Source organism: Pholcus phalangioides, unplaced genomic scaffold (genome assembly GCF_987345545.1).
Source record: "Pholcus phalangioides strain wild (caught in Gottingen) unplaced genomic scaffold, Ppha-v1.0 ptg000017l_1, whole genome shotgun sequence".
Lineage (NCBI taxonomy): Eukaryota > Metazoa > Arthropoda > Arachnida > Araneae > Pholcidae > Pholcus > Pholcus phalangioides.
The window spans coordinates 58,803,295-58,824,209 of NW_028301610.1; the positions used below are offsets into that span (position 1 = coordinate 58,803,295).

Sequence of the window (20,915 nt, forward strand, 5' to 3'; positions counted from 1 at the left end):
ACCAGGAAGGAAACGATTAGGTAAATTACCAACCAGATGCACTCGCCAATGGGAGGCATGTGACGGATCGATCGCGCGGAATCAAGATTTACTTCATGCCCCTTAAAAAATCTCCTCTACCCTCGTTCATTATTGCATCCACCCGAAAGGTAAAGCGAACTCCAAGAACTTTATCTCTAATTAAGAGATAATTAAGGACGAAAACAAAGTTTTTTAAGCATCATTTGCCGATCATTTATTTCTGTTGGAAATCACAAACTGTAGGATTTGTCAAGATGTGCCCGCGAGCAGTAAAACGTTACAAGGTTAGATTAATTGTTCGCCACTGCCTTGGAATGCCAGTCACGTAACGAGCAAAAAACCGATTATCTTACACCGCATTGTCACATGGGTTTGAATGACCTAGTGGGATAAGGCACCGCGTCCCTCGGGGTCATGGTTCTATATACAGGGTGTCCTGTAAGTGCTAATGCGGCCTTCATCTCGTCAACCGTCCGTCGTAGAGGTATAGTTTCAATTTAAAAAAAAATGCTCAAAAGGCTTCAAAGAATTACCATGTACCAGTTTTGAGAGTAAAAATACAGTGTGTAATAAAATAAAATAAAAAATCTAAATTTTTATACGGTCCCCCGGTCATCTAACTTCCAATTGAAAAGTTGTAGCCCTGTCTCTACTGAGGCCAACAACAAAAAAAAATCCCCATGCTTCTAAGTGCAATATTCGCTGAGATATTCGAATTCAGAAATCTGAGAGAAAAGTTGGGAAAGGACAGCATAAAAATGATTGAAAGGAGCGTTGTCCAGAGCCGCCCTTAGGGGTGTGCGACAGGTGTGGTCGCACCGGGCCCCGCAGTTACGTTAATAGAGGTGAAAAAAATATGCTTGTTTTGTGTGTGTGTGTGTGCGCGTGTCTATTTTCCATATTCTAGGATTTTTTTCTCTCATTAATTCTGGATTTCCTACAATTATGGAAATTTCTCTCTCATTAATTCTCAATTTTCTTCAAAATTCTGGAATTTTCTCTCTCATTAAATCTGAATTTTTTCAACAATTCTGAGGTTTTTCTTTCATTAATTCTAAATTTTCATCAATTTTTGGATTTTTTCTCTCATTAACTCTGTTTTCTTTGATGCGTTGATATTTTTCAGCATCCCTGTATATTCTGTGATAATGCATGAATCTTTGGAAGGTGATTCTCCAACCCCCCAAAAATCAATCATAAAATCGGGGCTCCTGTGGGGCCCCGAAATTATTTCCGCACCGGGCCCCGCGTTTCGTAAGGGCGGGGCCTGGCGTTTTAAGTTAGTTTTTGCTGTTCTTTCATAATTTTTCTCCGATATTTGCATTCAAATATCTTAGTGAATACTGCAGTTAAAAACATGGAATTTTTTCTGTTGGCTCAGAAGATGGCAACAACTTTCTAATTGGAAATTAGAGAACAAGAGGACCACATAAAAATTTAGATTTTTTTCACATTTGTGACACACTGTATTCTTACTCTGAAAACTGGCGCAGAGTAATGTTTGAAACATTTTGAGCATTTTTTCAATTGGAATCGTACCTCTGCGACGGACGGTTGATGAGATAAAGGGCAGCATTAGCACTTACAGGACACCCTGTATGTACTCACCGCTGCCACCTTGAATTTAAAGACATCAGTGGAATTTCTGGGTGTAAAAATGTTAAGCTAATGAAAGAGCTTCCGTGTAAATAGACTCGGCATTGTTTACGACAGTGTTTCTCAACTTATGGTCCGCGGTGATGGTATATGTGCTCCATGAGCAGGTTTGATAAAATTAATTCTAATGAAACTTAATTATAATTCAATAAAAAATTATCCAACCTCTGTAATTGATGTCATTTTTTTTCCCGTATGTGTTCGAATAAAAATTATACCTTCAAATTTAGGTATTTTAGGTATTATAGGTATTTATATATTTAGGTATATATATTTAGGTATATTAGGTATTTTTAGGTATGTAGGTTCGACATACAGCGTCTTGGGAAATGTCGGGATTTGCGATCCTATGGGGTGGCATAAATACGGGGTATCGCTAAATTTTGTCAAGAATGCAATTTATTGCCATAATTGCAATTTGTTGGATTGCTGCTGAAATTACTGGAGGGTGGGGTGGGGGAAAGGAAGGACTGCTACAAATCGCAGTAAACAAAAATGTATTTCACGGTAAAATAATATTCAAATGATCAGATGACCATATTTCATTAATAAAAATACGTTAAACTGGAATCTTAAATAGGGTAAAATACGAGACATCGTCAATTGTCATCAAAAACATCACCAGAAGCAGGAAAAATCGCCAATTATTCGTGAGAAATTTCGAAAAAAACGTTGAACCCGAAAAAATATGTGACATGAAAATTTATTATCATAATTATGATAACTTAATTTATGTACAGGGTGTTTCGTAATTTCTGATGCGGCCTTTATTTAATCAACCGTCCGTCGTAGAGGTATCATTTCAATTTGAAAAATGCTTGGAAGCGTTCAAAAATTACCTTGTACCAGTTTTCATAGTGAGAATACAGTGTGTCACAAAAGAAAAAAAACTACATTGTTCTACGGTCCCACCGTTCTCTAACTTCCAATTAGAATGTTGCTTCCCTGTCTTTTCTGAGCTCAATAAAAAAAAATCTCACGTTTTAACCGCAATATTCACTGAGATATTCTAATTCAAAAATTGGAGAAAAGTGGAGAAATAACAGCGAAAACAAACGGACAACGCTCCTTTTTCCCAACTTTCCTCCGATTTTTGAATTAGAATATCTCAGTGAGAATATTGCAGTTAAAAGCGGGATTTCTTTTGTTGGAGCCGTGTAGTAATTTTATTTTTTATTTTGTGATACACTGTATTTTCACTCAAAACTGGTGCAGGGTAAATTTCTGCACATATTTTGAGCATTTTTTAAATTGAAATTATTATCAGAACAAGCGGTTGATGACATAAAGACCACTTACAGGGCACCCTGTATTATGAAAACGTAGTAAATATTAGAAATTCAGTATTTTTTTGTATAAAAAAAAATTGGAACAATCAAAATTAAAGGAATGTCCCGTAATACGGGACACAAGTGGTCCGTCAAACTGTTTCATACATTCTGCTGGTCCATGGGTTCAGAAAGGTTGAGAAATACTGTCCTATGTAAGAGTCGTAAGCAGAGGCGTATTTACGGCTTTGCAGTTTGAGGGCTACACGAATTTTGCCGCCCTTTCTCTCGTTCTAGTTTAACTTCGTTGACCAGCCATTTCTCGAATTAGCCGCCTTGTGCTATAACACGCTTTGCCCCTCCCCCCGGCCTGTAAACATGTCTGTATCCCCAAGTCCTTCTTTTGGTCACTCACATGCCTGCATATCCTTTCAGTCACTCACGTACTTGCGTACTCATTTGGTCACTCACATGCTTAATTACTATTTTGTTCACTCCCATGCTCACACTCTCTCTAGGTCACCCTTTTGGCCATTCACATGGTCGCACACTGTTTCAGTCACCCACATGCTCGCGCACTGTTTCAGTCACCCACATGCTTACACACTGTTTTGTTCATTCACATGCTTGCGCACTGTTTTGTTCATTCACATACCTTGCACACTGTTTTGTTCATTCACATGCTCGCACACTGTTTCAGTCATCCACATGCTTGCACAATGTTTTGTTCATTCACATGCTCGCACACTGTTTCAGTCATCCACATGCTTGCACAATGTTTTGTTCATTGACATGCTTGCACTCGCTCTAGGTCACTTTTTTGCTCACTCACCTGCTTGCACACGCTCTAGGTCACTCTTTTGCTCACTCACCTGCTTGCACACGCTTTTGTTTACTCACATGCTTCCAAACTCTCCAGGTCGCTCACTGACCTAATCTCTCGCTCTCCGGGCAGAGGCGGAGAATCGCGATTATAAAAATTCCCCCGCCATCCTCCCACCCATTATATACTAATTTTCTTGTGGCCACTCATTCCTAAAATTTGCCCCCCCCCGTCCGGACTTGCCAACTTGGGCTATAGCGCGAACCCCCACCCCCATAAACACACCACTGGTCGTAGGAGCTCATAATGGCTTAATATACTTGATATGAGAGACATTGTATGTGTGAAACCATCGATACCTGGTAAGCAGAACGTGTCATTGAAAGCGACGTGGTACGGCTGGCACGTACATACTCGGCGGTCCCAATCGCAATGGCTGTGGTGCAAATAGTGAAGGCATTCATACGACGACCTGCATGGGTCACCCAGCCGAAGCTCCGTGGGCATTAGCATTCCTAAAAAAAACACAAAAAAATGTTATTTCAATCCACACTGTGCAAGAAATAATTTGTTTCTCCTTAAAAGTACAGTTTTTGCTTTTTATGAATCAAAGAAAAAAATTTCTACATTCCATTTGAAAAAAAAATCAGATTATACAGGGTGTGCGAAAAGTCCTCGACACGTTTGAAAAATTAACTCGGACATTATGAAGTCGATGCTGGTTATAACGACCCCACGTTATAGCGACTATTCCATTACAACGACCGGTAGGATAAGTCTTAAATGTTTTCATAGAATAACTATCATATATGTTTTGCTTTCGATGTAACGACTTTCCAAATATAACGTCTATTTTCGACTGGGGGGGGGGGGTCGTTATATCGAGCGTCGACTGTATTATGATAATTATGACCGTGATTACAATTAATTATCGTCTTATACATATTCATGTCACACCTATTTGTCAAATTAACGTTCATTTTGGGAACTACATGCTGATGCGGCCTTTATTTCGTCAACCGTCCGTCGTAGAGGTTTAAGGAATGCTCAAAAGGCTTTCAAAAATTACTCGGTACCAGTTTTGAAAGTGAAAATACAGTATTTCACAAAATAAAAAGTCTAAATTTTTATAAGGTCCCCAACTTCCAATTAGAAAATTGTTTCTCTGTATCTCCTGAATCCAACAGAAAAAAATTCCATGTTTTTAACTGCAACATAAAGGCCGCATTAGCACGTACAGGACACCCTGTATATCTTGTTGTGTGTATATATATTGATGCTTTTCTTCCGGAATACTTTTCACGGCCCGCATTTGGAAAGAGGTTCCACACCCCTGCACTAAATGATGCTGTCCCCGCTATTTCGATGTATGTGTAATTCTATATAACAAACCAATATACTGTATATTATACAGGATGGAAATTTGAAATTTTAAGAAATAATATTATACTAGGGCCTGTGCAACATCGACACAAAGGTAAGTTGCTTTAAGTCAGGGGCCTTCGACCTTCCAGACACGGTGGGCCAAATTGAAATTTCCTACGAAGCCCGCGGGCCACCAACTCATGTAATTTAGTGACATCTTAATAGAAGGGAGCCAAGGGGTCCCTACGCAAAAAAAATAACTGAAGATTTTTTTTGTTATGAAATTATTTATTATGTTAATTACCTCAATTCCGATTAATTTTTAAATAACTTTTTTCCCAAATTCTCAAAAAGTTTTTGATTAACTACTGGTTGAATTAATAAATTCCGAGATTCATTTTAATCCGAAACTATTTTAAATTATTCTTTAATTATAATTCTGAAATTATTTTCCTTCTAAATGTATTCTGAAATTATTTTCCTTCTAAATGTATTCTGAAATTATTTTCCTTCTAAATGTATTCTGAAATTATTTTCCTTCTAAATGTATTCTGAAATTATTTTCCTTCTAAATGTATTCTGAAATCATTTCTTTCAATATTTATGCAATTATTCTTTCATTGATTGTGAAATAATTTGTATCAGAAATTACGAAATTATTTCTTTCATTGATTTATAAGTTTTTTTTTTACTAATTCAGGAATTATTTGCTTCAAAAATTATTCCTTCCATTAATTTTGGGTTCATCAATTTGCAACAGAATTATTTCTTTCATTTATTCTAGAATTTTTCCACTTATTCTAGAGTTTTTCATTTTTTTATTCTAGAATTTTTCATTTTTTTTATTCTAGAGTTTTTTCGTTTTTTCATTTTTTTATTCTAGAATTTTTCATTTTTTTTTATTCTAGAGTTTTTCATTTTTTTTTTTATTCTAGAGTTTTTCATTTTTTTTATTCTAGAGTTTTTCATTTTTTTATTCTAGAATTTTTCATTTTTTTTTATTCTAGAGTTTTTCATTTTTTTATTCTAGAATTTTTCATTTTTTTTTATTCTAGAGTTTTTCATTTTTTTATTCTAGAATTTTTCATTTTTTTTATTCTAGAATTTTTCATTTTTTTTTATTCTAGAATTTTTCATTTTTTTTTATTCTAGAGTTTTTCATTTTTTTATTCTAGAATTTTTCATTTTTTTTTATTCTAGAGTTTTTAATTTTTTTATTCTAGAATTTTTCATTTTTTTTTTATTCTAGAGTTTTTCATTTTTTTTTATTCTAGAGTTTTTCATTTTTTTATTCTAGAGTTTTTAATTTTTTTTTATTCTAGAATTTTTAATTTTTTTTTATTCTAGAGTTTTCATTTTTTTATTCTAGAATTTTTCATTTTTTTTATTCTAGAATTTTTCATTTTTTTTTATTCTAGAGTTTTCATTTTTTTATTCTAGAATTTTTCATTTTTTTTTATTCTAGAGTTTTCCATTTTTTTTTAATTCTAGAGTTTTTCACTTATATTCTAGAGTTTCTTCATTTATTATAGAATTATTTCTTTCATTTATATTCTACAATTATTTTTTCATTCATTGTAGAACTATTTCTTTCATCAATCCCGAAATTATTTCTTTCATTAATTCTGGAATTAATTTTTCAGTCTTCAATTATTAGCTGAAAATCATCGGCGGGCTACGACAAAAACTCACCGAGGGCCAAATGTATCCCGTGGGCCATACGTCGAAGACCCCTGTTCTAAGATGAAGGGCATTAGTACCATAGCAAAATGCAAACAATTTTGGCGATTTCCACCCCATTTGACGGTATATAATTCTTAATCATTTACGTAATGAAGGGATACTTATTCAAAAAAGTGCACTTTCTCATATAGTTACTCAAGCAAGATAAAATCCAGGGATGAAAGTTATAAATCTCACTAATTGTTTTGAGAGCTTCATCCATTGACAATTTTACGATGTATAAATGTGGCCATTTTGAGTGTTTTCTTGCCATCAATAAGAAAACACAGGCTCCTCGACTGCAGTGCTCGTGGTTTATAGCTCTCGTACATGCATATATATTCTTTTTACTGAGGCTAGAGTAGTTTAAAATACCATAAACTTTTCAAGAAAATGGAAATGCTTCACTTAGCATACACTGTTTCCAAAAGTCCGTGTTCTTTTTGGGGTTTAGACATTTTCACATTTTTTCGAATTTATAGAAAAATATTGGGCGAATCGTTCTAAAATTTCGGTCATATATACCTCATAATGGTGCTCACCATTTCCAGTGAAAATTTAGTCACGAGTGCATTTAGGGGACCGACAAAAAATTACATTAAAAAAAAAATGTTTTTGATCAGAAAAAGTTGTAAATGACTTGCAACATAAAAAAGAAAAATTGTACTAATTTTGTGCAATATTTCTGTGCATGTGTTTTCGTGAGAATGTGCGAATAGCACGTATATTCATGAAAATATAAATGATTTCTATGCAAATTTCCATCGCATGGTTTTTGCATATAACATGCTGAGTTTTCAACCACTTCGCACGAAATTTACAGAAAAAAATGACGCTATACACGAGACATACTGTACAGGAATTTAAAATGCAAAAAAATATTATTCAATGAGATATGAGTATTTTTAGTAAATAATTATCGATTGCGCCTGCGCGAGAGAAATACAAATTTAATTTTTCGTAATTTGATTGTCAGATATATTGTGCACCTTATATAAAAATTCCAGCTGAATGCCATGAAAATTCAAATAAAAGATATATGCGATATCGTGAGCTGTAATTTCGATACTTTCTGGAAGTAACAGAATAATAAGGGATTTTCCACAAATTGATATACGATTATTTGCTGTTATTTCATTTCTGACTTCGGTTGGCTTATTTTGACACCATACACGCGTGTAATGCTAAAACACTTCTCTTGAATAGCATCAGACACGCGTCTTCACTCATTCTCATAATGCTGTGGGCTTACTCTCGAGATAATCAAATAACAGCAAATAATCGCATACGAATTTGTAAAAAATCCCTCACTATTCAGTTACTTTCAGCAAGTTTCGAAATTACAGCTCACATTATCACGCATACCTTTTGCAATTTTATGCCATTCAGTTGGAATTTTTACATAAAATGTGCTATATATCTGGCAATCAAATTATGAAAAATGAAATTTATATTTCCTGTGCAGACGCAATTAATAATCATTTACTAAAAATACTCATATCTCAATATCTCATTGAATAATAATTTGTCGCATTTTAAATTCCTGTACAGTATGTCTCATGTATAGCGTCAGCATGTTTGGGGCCATTCAAGTATTACGTCAGCATTGATGGGGGTGGAGGGGGTTTCCGATTTAATGACTTTTGATGACAAGGGGAGAGGGGGGGGGGTTGGATAATGCTTACGTCATCAACCACCCTTTATGAAAATATGAAATTTTTTTACTGGCATCTTACTCGGTGCGAAAAAGACGAGAAAAACCTTCGATAGTTTGTGGGCACTTGAAGTAGCATCCCCCCGTTGATAAGTGCCCTACTTTAGTGATCTCTAAATGTTCCGTGGATCCAAGTGATCTGGAAATGTGTTCGGGCCGCTTAAGTGCTCTGGAACTGTGTCACGCATCACTCAAGTGATTCGCAATTATATGCCGCGGATCACTTAAATAATCTGAGAATGTGCCACGGGTCGTTTAAATGCTCTGGAATTGTACCACGGGACACTTGAGCGATCTGTAAATGTGCCGCTTAGTTCATTTTTACAAAATTAGGTTTGAGGAGGGCAGCCGCATCAGATAAATAACCCCCAGGGCCATATTTGATCCGCGGGCCAAGGGCCTTTATGCGATTTATCATTAAACGGCTTAGAGGGTGGGTCACAATGAATTTATTAAAGATAAATTTCCAGTTTATAGCCTTCAAATAACATTGAAATTAACAGAAATTGATTATAATAACATATACAAAGGTATTTTCTTAAGAAATTTCATTTAAAAAAAACATTTTTTTTGCATTAACAAAATACATTTTTGATCATCGGGGGGTGGGGGCACGAACCCCTCTTCATTCTCTTCCCCCCCCCCCCCCCGTGTACGTCTCTGATGCCACCAATATGTGTTAGGATTCAGAGGGGCAGAGCTGATGACGAAATTTTGCTGACAAGGGGGTCAAAAATGGCTAAAAATTTGCTTGCGTAATATTTGAACGGCTCCTTTTCTGTAAATTTCGTGCAAAGTGCTTGAAAACTCAGCGTGTTATATGCAAAAACCATGCGATGGCAATTGGAATTATTATAGAAAACATTTATATTTTCGTGAATATACTTGTTATTCTCACGAAAACGCAGAAATATTTCACAAAATCAATACAATATTTTCTAAAGTTGTAAGCCATTTGCAACTTTCCTTGATACAGTATTGATCAAAAACATTTTTTTTTCTTATTTAATTTTTTGTTGGTCCCCTAAATGGACTCTTAAAATTCTCACTAGAAATTGTAAGTACAAATACAAATACAACGCCACAACAGGCAAAATGCCCAACGAGGTGGCTGAAACCATTTCTGGAAGCCGAGGTGGCTGAATATATAAGGTATATATGACCGAAATTTCAGACCGATTTGCTTAGAAATTCTAGAAAAAATGTCTAAATTCCAAAAAGGACGCAGACTTTTGGAAACGTACGTATTCTTTTCACTGAGACTAGAGCAGTTTAAAACACCATAAACTTTTCAAGAAAACGGAAATGCTTCACTTATCATATTTCGCGAAATACTTTTCAAACGTTTAGCGCATCGCAAAAACGTCCAAAGCGTCACAAAATATTCCAAAGATGAGAGTAAAAACAAAAAAAGCTGCAATAAAAAGGAAAAGGGTATTTTTTTCGGCCATTTGCTTTTAAAAATCGCACGCCGCATTAACAGTTTTTGCTTATGCATGCACTGACACCTTTTCTCAAAGGTGACGCTAGTCTGGGAATAACCGTTTCGGCACGTTTCACGCCTCATTCAAGAAGATTATGCATCCAACACATTAAAAGCAAGCACGTCGTAAGGGTTATCGAGACTGAAATTCCACAGAAGCTTAAGATATGCCAAAAAATGAAATAAAATAATAATAAAAAAGAACCAAATCATTATAGATATGATTTGAGGTTTATTCAGTCGATAGCGTGCAATTTATCATGCATGTGCGCGACTTTTCAAAAGACCTGCTAGACTGTTGAGAATCTTACCGAGACTGTTCTTCAGGACACATGCACCATTCGATTTCGATAGATAATGTTTCTATGACACAAAACTCAAGTTTTTTTTCCTGGGAGAATGAAGATGGTAAGGACGAGTATTAGGCAGAGCCGCCCTTATGAGGTGTGCGAGGTCGCACCGGGACCCGCGATTTTAGGGGTTCCGTACTGATGGTAGTGATTCTTTTTTTTCTCGTAAATTCTGAATTTTCGTGAATGCTGGAGAATTCTGAATATTCGTCAATTCTGGAATTCTGAATGTTCGTCAATTCTGGAATTCTGAATTCTGCAATTCTGATTTCTTGTCAATTCTGGAATTTTGAATTCTCGTCAATTCTGGAATTTTGAATTCTCGTCAATTTTATATGAAATTTTGAATTTCTGGAAGTATTTCTTTCATTTATTCTGTTTATTAGGAATTCTGGAAATATTTTTTTCATTTATTCTGTTTATTTGGAACTTTCATCATCCGGAAATATTTCTTTCGTTTATTCTGAATTTTCATCTCCGAAATTATTTCTTTCATTTATACTGAAATTTCATCGATTTCTGAAATTCTGAATTTTTTATGGTGCTGAAATTATTTCTTGCCTTTATTCTGAATTTTGATGAACGCGCTGGAATAATCTCTTGCATTTATTCAGAATTTTCATGATTTTCATTTTTGAATTTCCGATTTCCTCTCCCACAGAATATCCTCCCAATATAAAATTCAAGGCTAAGAAGGGGGGGGGGGAAGGGAAGAGCCCGTAATTATCAAGACTCCTCTGGTCCCGCTATTACTTTCTGTTCTGTTCAAGCGACATCCCTTCGAATTCTTCAAAAACTATTTCATATACAGCGAAATCTCGCTACAACGATACTTACTGTTACGATAAATATATATATAGATGTTTTTTCACATCTTACTTGGAATCGCTTGTAGTCTACTGTTAAACTCCTCTCTATACAACGATACCTTTACTATGATAAATCTCTCTATAACGATATTTCATGAGATTTTTTTAAAATCCGCTACAACGATATTTGTAAATAATTTGCTCAAAATCGTTTTGAATTTTGATTTTATCTTTTTCACTTGTTTCGTTTCCTCTGAATGTGTCTTTTTACATCGGTATTTTGCACTACGGGATCACCGAAAGCGCTAAGGTAGTATAATTGGTATAGGTACTTTCTGTGTCTGACAGAGCAGTGCAACGCAGTAAACAACTTTCAATATAGAAAGCAACTCTCTCTTTCTTTCATTTTCAGAATAAATTAAAGAAATAATTTCGGACCTGATGAAAAATTCAGAATAAATGAAAGAAATAAATTCGGACCTGCACCTAACGGAATTTAATCAATCAACTAATCAATTCCAATTTTTTTTGCGGCGAATATATGCATATAAGCGCATTTTCTATTGCCACTAACAATGCCGACTTAGAAAAGATGACAACAACAGCATAAATTTTATGAAATGCGATGATAATGTTGCTTCTCGATATAACGGTGATTCCTCTCAACCGGTGCTCCGCGGTGCACCTTCCCAGGGGCTCCGCGGCGAATCGAGGAAAATCAGTATATCTAGTAGATAAGTAAATAAGAGAGGCCTACCACAGGTTCTGTCATAAAACTGTGTACAAAAAAGGGCTCCTCGAGTCAAACAGGGCTCCGTCATAGAAAATATATACTGAAAAGGGCTCTTTCTGCGAGTCGAAAAAGGTTAGAACCGCTGCTCTACAACGATATCTTTTCCTGGTCCGCAGAGTATCGTTATATATCGAGTTTTCACCGTATTTTCTGATTGAAGTTAACAATTATATCACTTCCTACAAGAGGATAATCATGAAAAAAAAAACAACAACAAAAGATTTTTCGATTCAGAAACAATTCGATTTGCGAAGTTGAAGAGGATCTATCTCGAAACGTACAATATACGGTGTTTATATATCCGGCTTTGCCAGAAAGCAACTCGTTTTACTCTCTTATAATCTACCCTTATTAACTCGAAATCACGATGACACGTCGATTGCTCACAATGGCAACTTATCCTCACGGCAATCAAGCTATCATGCCGATAGTATCTGCTTTGTCAAGGACATAACCTTAAGGCCATGCGTTTCTAATCATTCTCTTGGTAGCTTACTTTCAACGGTAATTATAATCTGTCTTGAGAAGGCATCGCGAGACAATGTTCTTGTGGCTTACGACTTCCAGTATCTCGCAACGGGAATGCAACTTCCTCAAAATGTCTTATCTTTAATGATTTTTATTTGCACTCCATTACTTGATGGGTGCAAGAATACCGAAACTCCGAGCTTCCGTACTGGCTTCGTCGTTTAGTTTTCCTTACAATACTCGTGACTGCGATTATCTTTATGCAGTCGAATTTGCTTCATACGTATTAAATACTTAATCCGAAGGGATGTACAAGAGATTGTACATAGGAAAATTAAAGAAATGGACTCGACAATTCCCCCGCGAAATAAAAGAATGCTGATTATTCCCTTCAAAATCTCTCTTAACCCTTTAAGCGGCAATGACGAGCTATCTCGCCTCCTTAAAAGGCTCTTATTTTAGCATTGACAAGCCCAGATATTTTGTAAAGTTGATTTCTCAATGGATTTCTGGTACTTCTTTTTATTTTAAAATTAAAACTTTTCCCTATACCCTTAGTTTTCACCTGCTGAAAATCGGAAAAAAGCCTACTTCATTACAAAAGATATGGAATTTTGAAGGGGGGCTTAGTGAGATTTCGAATTGCCGTTTAAAGGGTTAAAGTGATTCGGGGATACGGGGCTCCTTAATGATGGGTGACAATTCAATCGCACTTCTTCGAGACTTTTGTTTCTCACAATTCGACAACGCTCTACAAATCTGTAACTTAATCTTTTTTTCTATCTTGATGTGTTATTAAGTTAAATTCGATAGTTTTTGTCATTTCAGTACTATATATACAGGGTGTTCTAAAATTGGACCGACAAACTCAGGCGGTTGTTAGTAGACATCAAGAGGAACAAAAAATTGCAATGGAACACGGTGTCGCAAACTACGTTGAGAGGGTGGAAATCTCGAAAAACGCATGCAGGTTTCGACGTCACGCTGGAACGACAAAAAGTACAATAATAATTCCAAAAAGATTTATTTGATTAATTATTACAAAAGTTGTTGGAAGTGGCGGGCGCTGACGTCATTGCACAGTGTACAACGACTTGAAAACGATTCTCGGACGAACTCGAAGATACCAGGTATGCTTTTATACAGACGATACTCGTGTAGCAGTTAGTTGTCTGTTTCAATGAGTATCGCCACTCTTAATCAAATAAATCTTTTAATAAATTATCTTTCAAATCAATAATTAATCAAATAAATCTTTTTGTAGTTATTATTATGCTTTTGTCGTTCCAGCGTGACGTCGAAGCCTGCACACGTTTTTCGCGATTTCCACCCTCTCAACGTGGTTTGAGACTCCATGTTCCATTGCAATTTTTGTTCCTCTTGATATGTCTACTAACAATCGTCTGAGTTTGTCGGTCCAATTTTAGAACACCCTGTATATATATATATACACATAGGGCAGGGGGCCAAATTATCGCCTACTGAGGCGGACACTGTTTACCGCAAAACGAAGAACATCTTTGGTTTTGGTTTGACTTTGAGATTGGAACTAAAACTAAACTCTCCTCCCCCCAACTCCTGACGAAGATCTTTCATATATACTGTATCACTCGCTGACTCACACAGAGAAGCATGTTCACGTTCAGTTTGTCTGATTCTTAGTTGTCTTATATTTGTGTCTTGGTAATTTGTGCTAAAATGTTTAATAAATTTGTGTTATGTGTACGCCAAGGCTTCACTTACCACGGTTTCTTCTGCTAGCTTCCACCTGGCCACTACCGGAACTACGAAGCTTTCTCCTTCTCAGTTGTTGTTTGTGGAAACACTAGACGCATCTGTATATTGTTTTTTCTTTTCTCTGGAAATTTTTTCTTATTTTCGCGTACGATGAGTTAATAAACACATTAATTACTTTTAAATGAGTATAACCAATAAAGTTCAAGTGATAGCGTTATATCATTTGAGGCAGTGATAGCGACTGTAGGGCTATATTTTGGTGTAGTTTGTTTCTTGGTTTGCGATTCGATTCCGAGGATGGATGCCGCCATGTTTGAGAGTTAATTTGTTCCGAATATCGCCCTAGGCGATATCACGAACACTTTCGAAGAAGGTTTTTTCTTTAGATGTCACATAGAAAGACATGAACAAGATTAAAATGAAAGAGATGTATAAAAAAAAAAAATACCGGTAAAAAAATAACGAGATGGGACTATATTGAAAGCATCGGAAGCTTTTCAAGTACCTGGATCTACATTAAAAGACTACGTAAAACAAAACCTGAAGATGAACTTCAAAAATTACTTGATGTGCCACTAGGACAAAGGCCTCTTTTATCTTTTTTATCTTGTATAGTAGAAGATCAACTTGTTGAGTATTATTTACAAATGGACAAAACTTATTATGGACTGTAAAAAGGAGAGAATTTCAACTTGCCATTAGAAATAATTTAAGCCATCCATTTTCTGAAGAAAAATAAGTTCAGGAAGGGGGGAAATGCCTCTCCCTCTTTCTTTCAACAGATACCCTGATTTGTCTCTGGAAAAGAAAAAAAGGGGGAAACCAATGTCACTTGAAAGTTCAACTTCTTGCAAGACACTGGCAAAAAACATCAGGCAAAGCTGTAGAGGAACCAGTTCCGAAAAAATGCAAATCGGAAAAACGGAAGGAAGAAGGATCTCTTCAGAAGATGAACCTCCATACGTGTCAACTCGCGACAATGACAGCAGTTGTGACGAAGAAGATAATGATGCCCAATGTTCGATTTGTGGAGGACTTTTACTCAAAGGATTATCGTGGAGAAACGTGGTTAAAATGTTTGATATGTAACTAATGGCGATAAGAGGAAAGTAAAGAAAACAAAACTTTATGTTTGTGTAGAATGCTCCTAAGTTGTTTTTTTTTTGATGTTGTATTTAGGAAAAGTGTTAAAAGGGTACGTTAATTATACTTCTAAAAGTACAAAAAAAGCTGTCTTGTATTACTTTCGATTTTGCTGTGTTTTAATTTTCACGTTTAATAAAGAAAGTATAATCATAACATAAATCAAACTTTATTTCAACCCATTTAAGACGTAGGCGATATCAGGAACATATAGTGGGAGATGTTGGGAACACTTTTTTTAATAGGAAAAATTCAGAGGTCGCAAAAAAGTTTTTCTTGGGTGTGTTAAAATTATCTCTGTTAGAGTTTTAATTCAGTTTATTTTTAGATAACAGTCTAGACAATAGAATAGAACAATTTTTACACAAATTTCATATGAATTAGTCCTGTAATTAAAATAATGGCTTAAGTGGGCGATATTTGGGTCCCCCTACCCTACTTAAATAAATAATAAAAATAAATAAATATATAATGTATATAGGAGCGGGTGTAATTTGTTTTGATTAGATGTACATGCCTACTTACTACAGGTGGACCCAACGGGGGCTTCTTTGGAAGTAAAAGGCATGGATATGAACTTTTCTTTGGACCCTGAATACCTACCATTCATTTGATAAAATATGTTTCTAAAATTATTTTTTATATAGTGTAATATATGTATTTATTCTATTTTATATGTATGCATTTTTTATTGTATTTTTCTTCCTTATTATAAAAGTGTTGAGAACTTGAAAACAATTTAATAAATCAATTACATCTAATTTATTAATCTAACATTTATACACTCTCTAAATACTAACCCCATACCCGCTTTCCACAGTCTTTTTTCAAAACCAAATCACTGTTTTGTCAGTTTATATGAAATTCAATGAGAAATATTTTTGGTGTTTCTTTGACTTCCTCGTGAGTAAGACTTTCATTTTCGCCCATGTTTTTTGGAACATAAAAAACATAAAGATGATCATGATACAGAAACATATACTGGAATTAATGAAGTTCTTACCTAATCCTAATGCATTGCTGTTTTTTGATATAGACTCCACTAAACCAGGTCTGAATGCCTATAAAAATAGAATTTAAATAAAAAAAACAATTACTAAACAGAATTGACATCTCTCGTTGTAAATACTACAATCAAATTACGATGTCTGAAACGCATCGTAGCGTATAAAATTAATTTCTGTCTTCAAGGAGACCCCAAGGCCTATCTTGAAAAGGTTAAATCATAAATCAGTAAGTAAAACGTATATTCTGCCATCTTCTCATTCTGCGTCAACACCTTTCTCTTTGAGATTGGTTCTTTGTCATGCTTATTGCTGTCGGTAATTATTCTTCTAACCTTTGGTCAGTGTTTGTCCACTACGTAGGCGGTTTTCAAACTACCTGAAGTTCTTATAGCTTCAAAAACTTTTACGGCTGGTGGACATGAGTGAAAATTGTTATATATCTTCCGGAAAGGGAAGTCTGATTATAATACTTTATTTTGATGTTATTCAACCAAATAATATCTCTATTATACGTCTTCAAATACAAATATGTATCTTTTTCTTTACTATATTCCGTTCGCCGTGAGATATATATGTGACAGTAAATGATATGAAAATATTTTATTGGCTAAATCTGATTACCTGCTCAGATTTAACCCAATCAAGACGCCATCCCTTATCGGTGCGTTTCACGGCAAACGAGATATGTTTCTGATGTGATACGATGTTTTTGTTTCGGTATAAGATGTATCTCATTCATAACTAATGCAGCCAATTTTCATCATGTTTTGACATATCTAATAATCAACAGTAAATAATAATTATATGCTCAATTTGTTTGGGTTTTTGATCATATTGTTGTAAAACAAAAGTATGAATGTTCCTTAGATAATATTATACAAGTATATATATTGTTAAACTTTTCCATGACAAGTCATTAAAGTTTAGTAAGCATGTTCCATAATTCATCGGAGTCGAATGAAATGAGTAAGTTTGAGAGATACTGGAGGTTAATAACTATATGAAGATAGACCATTAAAAATATGGTGATGTTTTTTTCCCAGGTCTTCGCAAAAATTCCGCTCCAGAACATCGCAATCTTCTAGAAATAACAGTGAACGTTCTCGTATATCATGTGGTCATGATGAAAGAACGGTAAATGCTTTAATAGCCTGGCTGGGTTAAGGGAGTGGGTGTTCTTGGCGAACTACAGTGAGAGGCGTATGGTTATATTATAAATACGGAAGACATGGCGGAAAAGAAGTTTTGAAGCAAGAGAAATTGTACTATAGATACCACATATATATAAACGCGAACAGACAACTTAAGCAAGAAGGTTAAACTTAAATGTCAAATCTGGCGAGATAACCTAATAATGCAAGTTAAAACCCATTTCAGAATGTTTGTTGAGGAAGAAATCTAAAATTACATAAACCTCAGAATCAGAAAGCATAAACACGTTTTGTAAGAAATGCACTCGAAATGCTAATAAGGAACCCCAAAACTCCAATTTGGTAAGTAATTTCCCTTCGAAAAGGGACGATCTCGGAAAATTGGCCCGAGTAATTTTGTCCTTTATCCCATACACCTGACCTTTTTCATGTGGTCCGCCTTGGACTTGAAAAAACAAAAAAGAAGAGAGTAGTTTCTTCTTCCGTCAAAAAATGCATGTTGTACGTGAGGAGGCTCGAGCCCGAACAAAGTTCATGACCCAGTCGACCCGAAATTGCAAGGTTGGATGTTGATCCCAAACTAAGTCATTCATCTCGCAACAAGTCGTCCAAATTCTTAGCATTTAAAGTGAGCAATACCTGCCACACATTGTACGAATTACACGTGTGAAGATGGCAACTTTTCAATTCATATCGTCATAACATATATCTCACGCTTTACTTTGTTCTCTTTTTCCCTCACAAAAAAAGATATATATATACAATATATAAGTATCCATCGATTTCCAAGCAACCGTTTCAACAACATTTGAGATAGTTGCTAAGTTGTTTATTTCTTGGACATGGATGGATGGTCCGTTAAATTGATAACTTTATTGCCATAGGCCGTTATATATCTTGGTAGCCTGGGTGGGCGGCATATGTTACCTTTTTTTTGTATCTTACACTGTATTTTTCCATCAGCTGATGCTACAACGGCACGAATAATAGTGAAAATCGTCACACCTACCGAAGACTTACATCATTCCATATATATATGAATCAATATTGCGTCCAACTGCATTAAAGTTTATGGCAGGTAATTGGAGTGACATAAAATATCAATTTATTTTTTTCATAGTGAATGAATTGATATCACAGCATCTAGGCCGTGATATGACTCCAGAAGAGGAAATATAATTCAATCGGTCCAAGAACTCAAGTTAATAAAGGTAATAGCAGTCAGGAAAAGATTCTAATGCGCTGGACATTGGACTTGGACACATCATCATCAAAATAATGATTATGAAAAATGTATTAAATCAATCACATTTACATTGATTTTGTTAATACAGGCGAACTTGGCTAATTCGAACGTGGTGGATTCAATTTTTGAATAATTCACATTTTGGGACTTTTCGTTAAGTTTCCTACTCAATTTACTGTTGAAATTACCTGCTCGATTTAATTTTTTCCCTAATGTTTTGGATAATTCGAAGTTTAATTCAGGTATGTCATTTGTAAAATGTCGGTTTTCTTTGACTTCCTGGCAAAATTTTAGTCATCTTTTGCTTTATACCGTGATTTATTGATTTTTTTTTTCAAAATATAGCATGAAAAAGTTAAAAAAAATTAGTCAACAAAATCTGAACTTCTTTTGTCGTGGATCTAAATAAGAAGCAATACTTTCATTTTATCAGTCCCACACATACACTGGTTTTTGTCTTTCCTCGGGTAACTGAAGTTTTACCGGATCTCTTGGATGAATACATTAGCACCTGCCAATAGCAGATCCTAACGCTACTCAGGAAATACGAACGTTTGTTTATGGGTGCAGTAATCAACTTCTCCACTGACGGATTGTTTAAAAGCTGGAGCACTGAAATCCCAATATATTGTCTGGCAAAATGTGTTGGAGATCCGTGTCTCAATAGCATTATTGCTCGTTTATTTTAGAATACCAATGTACCTAGCAATATTTTTGAGGTATATACCTCTAGTAAACTCTAGGGGGAAACTGATGTACTTATGAATGTAAACATTGGTGTAGAAATGGGGAAAAAAGTCACGTGTGTTGAATATTTTCATGAATAAGACGAAAATGAATCTATATCTAAAAATCAACAGAGTTACCTATTCGAACACTGCAGAAACTACGACATATTGGAAAAAATAAGGCTGATGGAGCTTTTTTGAAAATTGCATCTTCCATTCTTTGAATCAACTCCAAGATTTTATATGATGTTTTAAGGGCATCCAAAAGAAAAATTAAAATATTTAAAATTTTCAAATGAAATTGTTTTTTGTGATCATTTACGTTTTATTCAAACGCTAGTTGCATCAACAAGGAATCTGGCATAGTAAGTGCTAAATACTTTAGGTAAGTGTTCAATACTTTTTATAGTTCTTTGGAGTGATTTTGATTTTTATAGTGAAATATAATTCGAACTTTTTTGCTGTCTCCTTTAGCTTTGAATTAACCTGGTTCGACTGTATTAGAAATTTTGTTTTCACGAAAAGTCGAATATTATTTTAATGATATTCAAATCATAAGAAGATTTTTCGACAAATTTTTCATCTCTTTAGATTGAATTTTTTCCCGGATAATTTATTTATTGAAAGTGACGTAAATTAAGATTTTCGAATTAAATAAATCAGTGATTATTTCATCAAAAAAAAAATCCGATAATTTTCTATAAGAAACAATCTAAGTTAAACCTCGATTAGAAACAATTTAAGCTAATTTTCAATTAGAAACAAGTTAATTTTCAATAAAAATTGAAAATTAACTTATTTTTAGCTTAAGGAAGTTGACATCAGCTTCCTTAAGCTCAACTGAGTCTCCCCACCCTTCCTAAGCTCCCAAAATCTTTACATCCTGGTGGACTTTGAAGATCTTTACATTCCTTCCGAGCTCCCAAAATCTCTACGTGCTACCCGTGTGCTCCCAAAACTTGCATGCAACGTTTCTGAGCTTTCAAAATCTTCGCGCTACTTAACTGAGCTCCCAAAATCGTCATGCATTTTAACTGAGCTCCATAAATTTACATGCACACCTTTCTGAGCTTCTAAACCCTTCGCGTTCTTCGCATGTGCTCCAATATCGCCACACCCTTCATAGGCTCCGAAATATCGCCACACCCTTCATAGGCTCCGAAATATCTTCACTCTCCTTCCCTGAGCTCCCGAAATCTTCAAGTACTTCTAAGTTTCTTTGTTCTTTGTTTCTATGTTCCGAAATCTTCACACCCCTCATCAGCTTCCAAAATCTTCACTCCTCCTATTGAGCTTCCAAAACTTTCACAACCATCAGGGACTAACGAAAATCTCCACAACTCCTCCTCTATACTCCCAGATATGATCATGTATATACTACTCCTACCAAAATAAAACTAAAAAGCTTATTATCGAGGGAATTTCGGGAAA

At 35.0% G+C, this 20,915-nt stretch overlaps 1 protein-coding gene across 1 annotated transcript in view; it reads right to left on the reverse strand.

Moving 5' to 3' along the window:
• LOC149074182 (uncharacterized) overlaps positions 1 to 20,915 on the reverse strand; it is a 133,500-nt gene that overhangs the window by 40,872 nt on the left and 71,713 nt on the right. Inside the window, exons 3-4 of the mRNA XM_089246718.1 lie at positions 16,356 to 16,413; positions 4,128 to 4,283 (exon numbers count right to left, since the gene is read on the reverse strand). Coding sequence (XP_089102844.1) covers positions 4,128 to 4,283; positions 16,356 to 16,413 — 214 coding nt within the window. The remainder of the gene's footprint in view (positions 1 to 4,127; positions 4,284 to 16,355; positions 16,414 to 20,915) is intronic.